Source organism: Orycteropus afer, unplaced genomic scaffold, assembly GCF_000298275.1.
Source record: "Orycteropus afer afer isolate SDZICR_OR568_19922 unplaced genomic scaffold, OryAfe1.0 scaffold00020, whole genome shotgun sequence".
Taxonomy (NCBI): Eukaryota; Metazoa; Chordata; class Mammalia; order Tubulidentata; family Orycteropodidae; genus Orycteropus; species Orycteropus afer.
The window spans coordinates 6,902,482-6,910,418 of NW_006921607.1; the positions used below are offsets into that span (position 1 = coordinate 6,902,482).

General features: G+C 47.9%; 1 protein-coding gene across 1 annotated transcript in view; it reads left to right on the forward strand.

Moving 5' to 3' along the window:
• Positions 1 to 7,937, forward strand: part of TTLL9 (tubulin tyrosine ligase like 9) — a 79,100-nt gene that overhangs the window by 64,773 nt on the left and 6,390 nt on the right. The window contains exons 10-13 of the mRNA XM_007934717.1: positions 2,996 to 3,054; positions 3,768 to 3,964; positions 5,748 to 5,861; positions 7,087 to 7,211. Of these exons, the coding sequence (XP_007932908.1) occupies positions 2,996 to 3,054; positions 3,768 to 3,964; positions 5,748 to 5,861; positions 7,087 to 7,211 (495 nt within the window). The remainder of the gene's footprint in view (positions 1 to 2,995; positions 3,055 to 3,767; positions 3,965 to 5,747; positions 5,862 to 7,086; positions 7,212 to 7,937) is intronic.

Here is a 7,937-nt window from a genome sequence, read left to right on the forward strand (position 1 = left end):
GCTGGTGGTTCAAACCCACCAGCCACTCCTTGGAAGGAAGATGGGACAATCTACTTCCGTAGTGATACTGCCTCGGCAACCCAAGGAGGGGTCGCTATGAGTCGGGTCTGACTCGATGGCACATAACAACAACAATTTTGTTTCACATTTTTCTCCCACTCCATCTAGGATCTCCAATTTTGATCCCATTCCGAGTAGTTGGCAGTGGTATTTGGGCACTGTCTTGTTCTTCTGGCCTCAGGGTCCATTAGTCCTCTGGGCTGTTTCCATGTGTCTTTGATTTTCTTCACTCTTCTTTGCTCCAGATGAGGAGGGGCTAGTAATTGCATCTTAGATTCTTAGATGGCCACTAGCAAGCTTTTTATTTTTATTTTAAATGTTAATATGATTTTATTTTTAAAAAAATGTTATTTTATTTACAAAGCAAAATTTGTTTTACATTCAGCAGTTTGTGTACATTTTGATTTCATGCCCCAATTACCAACCCGGACCGTAACAAACTCTCCTCCCCTCCCGTCCCTGTGACCACTCCCCCCCAGGCCCTTCTTAACTGTACACCCCTGTCTGTCCAACGTTCCCTGTATGTGAATGCTGTCTTTCTAGTGCCCTATGGCCGATTGCTCTAAGGGGTGTTATCTCCCTAGAGTAGGTGGATGCATTGCCTTGGGGTAGGTGTTCTACATGTAAGTCTTTTTAATGTTGGGCTGAGAGCCAATCCATGGGAGTGAGTCCAACTCTAGGCCCTAAGGGTAACCTGGGGCCATAGTCTTGGGGGTTCTACCAGACTCTATCCGACCAGTAATTCTGGTCATTTTTTGCTTTTGGATTTTGTTCCACATTTTTCCTCCTACTCTATGCGGGATCCCTTCCTGAGTGATTGGCATTGGTAGCCGGGCACCATCTAGTTCTTCTGGTCTTGGGGTCCATCATATCCTTGGACTAATTGTTTTCAGATGCCTTTGATTTTCTTCACTCTTCTTTGCTCTAGATGAGAGGAGACCAATAGTTGCATCTTAGATGGCTACTCAAGAGCTTTTAAGACAAAGTAGGTTGTGGAACAAGATTTTTATGTACTATGTTATGCCAACTGAATTTTGTGTCCCCTGAGACTATGGTCCCAAGTCAGCAGGCCCAGTGATTCTCTCTTTCAAGGTGTATGGTTGTCTCTGAGAGGTTACTCCAACTGTCTTCCGTTGCTTCTGTAATGTGTGTGGCTAGTTTTGTAGCACAAGTGCATATGTAAGATGATCTTCAGCTAATTCTATCCTTGGTCTAGGGTATACTCCTTTTCACTAACCCCCACCTGATCTTCTCACTTGTCTATGCATTTATCTGTAGCCTGGTGTTTGGTGTTAGTGGTAATGCAGTGTTGTGCATGTACTAGTGTTTGCCTCTGTTGTCCATATGTGCATGTTTCAGTGTCCTTCCTTTCCCCAATGTCATCATGCTGGTCACAGACTTTTTCCATACTGTCCCTTCCCTCACCCAAATCAAACATGTGACCCCTAACTAGCCGAAATTTTCCCTCTCCTTCCCTCCCATCCCCAATAACCTACAAAATGGGTTTCCTTCCCTAAGTAAACCTTTCCTTGACTTTTTACAATAATAGGCTCATACAATATTTGTCCTTCCACTGGCAAGCTTTTAAGACTTCTGTGGCTACTCACTCACCAAAGTAGGATGTAGAACAATGCTTTTGTGTACTATGTCATGCTGCTTGGGCTTAATGTCCCCTGCCACCATGGTCCTGAGCCTGTAGGCCCAGTGATCTCCTCCCTCAAAGTACGGAGTTATGGCTAAGAAGTTAATTTTTAATAGTCAATTTTAAATAGTTCGTATTTTGTTCTCATGAGTTCAGTAGTTTACTTAAATATTAAGCAGATCAAGAACTACTTGTAATTATTTAAACAAAATAAATATCTAATTGAACCATTTCTACACTGTGTAGGTTACTTCATTCCTTTTTATGGCCATACTACATTTTATTTATGCATTCATCAGATGATAGAGTTGCTTTTGCTTTTGGGCGACTGTGACTAATGCTCTGTGATTCTTCGTGCACCAGCCCTCTCCAGAGAAGCTGAAGCCACTGCCCTTGCCGATATGCCTTCAACATAGAGAAACATCATTTCAAGGGAATTAGACTCGGGTCAGTAACCTAGCATCTCTACTTCCCCTTCTGTGAAATGTTCCAAAGAAATCCTGGAGAGAGTCATGTCTTCCTGCTATTCCACGAGGTTTTGGGATCCAGCCTGTTCAGCTTTGAGGGGCGGGATTTTGAGCCAGGGCTATTCTGACTGACTGCCACTTAACCGGGCCTCAAGGTCTTATCTCTGAGATGAGGATAATTTGAGGAACAAATGAGATGATGTCTGTGAACATGCTCTTTAAGCTGTAAAGCGCTGTTGATGTGATTGGTGATGATAATGGTGATGATACTGAAAGGCGGGTTCTCAGGGCTGGGACTTCAAAAGCCATGTTGACCTTACTCTGATGCTGGAATCACTTCTCCCATATTCCTACAAAGTGGCTGCCGAGCCTGAACCCCTCTGGTAACAGCAAGCTCAGTATATCCTGTGATGGCTGTTCTTTGCTTTTCAGACAATGTTCTCTTTCTTGAGTTGAAAAATCATAATACAATAATATGGACTATACCAGGCACTGTGAGAGGCACTTTCTACACAGTAGCTCATTTGATCTTTCAAATAACACTGTCAGGTAAATATATCACTATGCACTTCCATTTAACAGGTGGGAAAATAGGGTCAGAGAGGTTAAGGGTCTTGCTAGGGGTCCCAACAGGTAGTAACTCAGTGTTTGAACGCAGGCCCAGCTGACTCCAAAGCTCACACACCTAATCTCTGAGTGGTTTTGTAGTCCTTCCCCATCAATCCCCAGGCAAGAGTTTTAGTTCAGTCCCTGGAGTTACATGGAGCAAGGCTTGCCCTTCTTGTTCACACGTTCACATTATCCCTTGACCACCAACCTTTGCCAGATGTTCACCTCACCAATGTTGCTGTGCAAAAGACATCTCCCGACTACCATCCAGAGAAGGTGAGGAAATGGGGCTTCTGCTCTCCAGGGGCCAGCCTTCTGGGACTGCAGTGGGTATGACAGTGTGGCATGGCAAGGAGCCCAGTACAGGCCTTGGGTTCATTGTTCACTAATGAGGTCAGGCCCACCGCTCACATTTGCAGAGCCCAGGGCAAGGGTCCAAATGGAAACCCCCCCATAGGTCTACATATTAAAAGATAGTGTCAAACCATCCTTCTGTTTTGACAAATACACTTAACTTGCAAGGACAGGTTCAAATTCAGAATCCGCAGACTTCTTGGAGATAAGAGCCAGAGCAGGAGGCATGGAGAGAGCTGGTCCCCAGCTCACATGAACCACCTCCTTTTCCCAGCCCCAGCTCCATCCTACATGATGAAAGGCCTTGTGCAGACACATCTTGCAGCTCAGCCCTAGGGTTCACAGGGGCAGTGCATTCTGTCCTCAGGAAGACAAGCCCAGGGAGGAGGCCTGCACAAGCAGTTTGGGCAGGGACTTCTGGGGGACCCAGGCCCCAGTTTAGAAAAGGAGGCACAGGCTCTGTGTGAGCATGTTCCCCAGGACCCGCAGATCTGCCCCCACGAGGAGGATGGACCCAGAGTCCTTCTAACCAGAGGACTCCATGGCCTTCTTGCCTAGGTCTGAGGGCTGCGCTGCCAGCATTTATTTGACAGTCCTGACAGGTCAGGTCCCAGTTAACTGAGGCCCCTCTTCAGGGCTGCAAATGGATGCTCCAGCGCTTCCGGCAGTATCTAGCGTCCAAGCACGGGCCCGAGGCAGTGGAAACACTCTTCAGCGACATGGACAACATCTTTGTCAAGAGCCTGCAGAGCGTGCAGAAGGTGATCATCAGCGACAAGCACTGCTTCGAGCTGTACGGTTACGACATCCTCATCGACCGGAACCTCAAGCCGTACGTGGACAGGCAGGAGGGCAGCACGCTGTGCACTCAGACTTCCCGGGTTTGAGTCTCAGCTCTGCCACTTCCTACTTGCGTCGCCTTGGGTGCACTTTCTTTCTCTGTACCTCACTTTGCTCCTCTGTAGAATGGAGATGTCACTGCACGGATACTTGATAGGGATGTTATGGGGAGTAAATGAGATCCTGCCTACAGAGCACTGAGCTTGGTGCCTGGCACTAAGAGGCCTTTCCCGAATATCTGCTGAGCCAGGGGACCCTCTCCCAGTACCAGGCAAGGAACTGTCCTTCTGCGTCCTGGTGCTTTGAGGATGCAAAGTGACATGAAGGGATCATTAGTGCCATGGTGATCCCTGACAAGAATGTGGTGCACTCACACAGTGCCCCAGGGAGGAGTAGAACAGGCCTGAGCTGACACAGGCCACAGTGGTGGCTCTCACACAGGACACAGATGACACCACAGGACACAAGCCCAGCGTGAGAGGGGCTCGGGGCCACACAGCAAGTCAAGGGCGGAGCAAGCCCAGGGCCCATGTTTCTAGGCTGGGCCCTTTCCCCACCAGCACTGCTGGTCCCAGGGACCGACCTCCTTCCCTAGGTCACCCTGCAGATATTGGGGAGCATTCTGAGCCAGGAATGAGTGCCCTAAAGCAACACATAACTCAGGCCCTGGTTAAAGGGAGACAGGATCTGCACCAGCAGATCTGTCTCCTTTGCCCCTTGCAGCAAGATGTGGTTACGGGGCATCAGAGTGGATGGACCCTGACGGAGGAACAAGCAGCATATAGTGCAAAGCCGGCCTGGGGGCTCTGGTCTCCCACTGACCCACTGCCAGGTTCCTTCCTGCTCTGGGTCCCAGGTTCCTGTCTGTAAAGTGAGGGCGTTACTCAAAAACAGAAGTTGCAACCTGGAAGCCTTTGGGCTGCTTTCTGCCTGCAGACACATCGAGCTTGGCCCCCTGAATATTTTTGTTTTTAATTTAAATTCATTGACAATCTCTAAAAATTGGAAGATGTTCACACAAAAATCTGACTTTTGGCTTTTCTGGAAAAATTGACACCCTTGTAATTTTGGATGCATACCCCACAAGGCAACATTCTCCTGAAGCAAGTTGTAGCCACCCGTTTAGATGTGGTATGCCCTTTCTGGTTCACCACAGTCTCCACCCTTCCCTATCGTCTCCCCGATGTGATATGGCAGGTCACCCATAGGTGTACTTTCACCATCGTCCTTCCATGGTGATACTGTGGTTAAAGTGCTCAGCTACAAATTGAAAGGTCAGTGGTTCAAACCCACCAGCTGCTCCACAAGAGACAGATGTGGCAATCTGCTTCTGTAAAGATCTACAGCCTTGGAAACCCTGTGAGGCAGTTCTACTCTGTCCTATAGGGTTGCTATGAGTTGGAATTGACGTAACGGGCAGTGGATTTGGTTTTTTTGCTTATGGTGGAACCGAGAGGAAAGGGAAGTTTTTCTTGTGCTCACTTCTCTACTGGAAGAGAGAAAAATGTGAACCTGAAGTCACTACAACCAGTCTTATACCCCACGAACTTCCCTCATTAAATTACCTACCTAGCCCCTGTGGGGATTTTAAGTTTATGATCATTGTTTCCCAACAGTTTTAGCCACTGGAACCTTTCTTTAAGGTGGAAAAGTGGAGAGAGCAGGCAGGGTTGAATTGAAATTGGGCCTCGGGCACCCCGTCCAGATTCTCACTGGAATCCCAGGGGCTTTAGGGCCTCGCTAACCCTCAGGCTCTCCTCTCATTCATTCTCCAGGTGGCTCCTGGAGGTCAACGCATCTCCATCGCTGACAGCCAGCAGCCAGGAGGATTATGAGCTTAAGACTTGCCTTCTGGAAGACACCCTACATGTTGTGGACATGGAGGCCAGGTGAGGGAGGGCAGCCTTGCTCCTGCATGCCAAGGGAGAGAGAGAACTCAGAACTCTGGGACCTGAGTAGGCTTCAGAGATGGCTCTGACCTGACCTACCATTTTACAGATGGAAAGACTGAGATGGTAGGGCAGAGCCAGGGCGACTGCAGCTTTCAGAGTTTTCAGTCCAGCAGAATTTTCCTTGAAACTTTCTAACTTTGGGACCTTAGACTGGCCACATCACCTCTCTGAGCCTCAGTTTCCTCACCTGCAAAATGGGAAGCTAAGTCTCGGGTTGTTAGGTTGACTTAGCAAGACAATGTATTGTGAGGCACCTTGTTCACAGTAAGCACCCAAAAAGCAGTTATTTGTTGTTATAATGGTGTATATCTATCTCATCTTTGAGAAGCAGAGTCTGTGTGTACGAGTCACGTCTGCTGTATTAGATACGTGTTAGTTAAGGCTGTGTTAGTTAGGGTTGTTTTGGTAGCAAATTACAGAAACTCGTCTCAAACTGGCTTATGCAAAAGTGGGCCAAAAAGGAATTTATTGACTCATATAGTGGAAAAGTTCAGGGTCTAGCTTCAGGAATGGCTGAATCCAGGTGCTCAATCTACTTTGGATGGTTTATCTGCTCTGTCTCTGCCTCAGTCTATCTGTCTCTCTTTCTTTTACTGTCTACCTCCATTTCTTTCCTGTATATTAACATTTCCCCAATTATTCCAGCAAAAGTACTAAGGCTGACTCTCACTGGAGGAGACTAGGTCACATGCCCATCCCTGCATCAGTCACTGTGACCCTGGCTGACCAGACCTAGGTCTAGAGCCAGGAGTTGAGGGTCAACTCTTCCCAAGCCCTGCTACACTGATTCATTCACCAAACATTTGAGTCTCCTGGGGGTCAGGCCCTGTGCCAGGCACTAGGGACATAATAAAGAATGTGACAGACCCAGTCCCTGCCTTTGCAGAGCTTATGGTCTTGGGGGGGACGCGGAAAGCAGACATTAAATCAGAAATCCCAAGTAGGTGCATGTTACCAAGACCAAGTGTGGGATCTTTGGGGACAAAAACAGAGGATCCTTCTGAGACCCTATGTGGGCACCAGGGAACTATCCAGTGAATAAATGAACAAAAGGAATTCAGACAGGGTGGGCACGGTTAGGGTGGTAGGCGGGACCTGGCATGGGCCTTAGAGCCCCATCCCTTGCACCTTTGTTTACCCTTTGTGTCCCCTGCCTGTCCAGGCTTACAGGAAGGGAGAAGCGAGTCGGTGGCTTTGACCTCATGTGGAATGATGGCCCTGTCAGCAGAGAGGAGGGGACTCCTGACCTGTCAGGAATGGGGAACTTTGTGACCAACACACACCTTGGTATGTGGGGCCAGGTGGGGAGTGGGCACCAGGGGTATGTCTGTGGAGGTGCCTGGGAACCTGAAAGCAACCTGGCACACTGCTTATACTGAATTCAGTCTGCCACTTACCCGCTGTGTGACTTTGGGCAAGGTACTTAAAGTCTCTGTGCTTCAGTTTCCTCATCTGTAAAAGAGATTAGTTTCTGTCTCAATATAGGAGTCCCTGGGTGGTGCAACATGCATGGCTGCTGATAGGCTGGGTGTTCAAGTCCACGCAGAGGGGCCTCAGAAGAAAGTCCTGGTGATCTACTTTCAGAAATTCATTCATTCAAAACTCTGTGAGGCGTAACTCTCCTCAGATATTCATGGGGTTGCATGAGTCAGAGTTCACTCGATGGCAGCTGGTTTTACTGATTTATCTCAATATATGCCTACAACAAGGAGCTCTGGTAGCGTAGTGCCTAAGGCACCTGACCGCTAACCAGAAGGCTGGCGGTTCAAACCCACCAGCCACTCCTCAGAAGGAAAGTTGGGCAATCTACTTTCGTAGTGATACTGCCTCGGAAACCCAAGGAGGGGTCACTATGAGTCGGGTCTGACTCTACGGCAAATGACAACAACAACAACATGCCTACAACAGAGCCCAGAACCACTGAGAGGGATTATTATTAATCTGTCAGCTGCAAGTAATGGTGGATTTCTTTTTATTTTTTATTTTATTTATTTTTATTTTTTTAATTGTGAT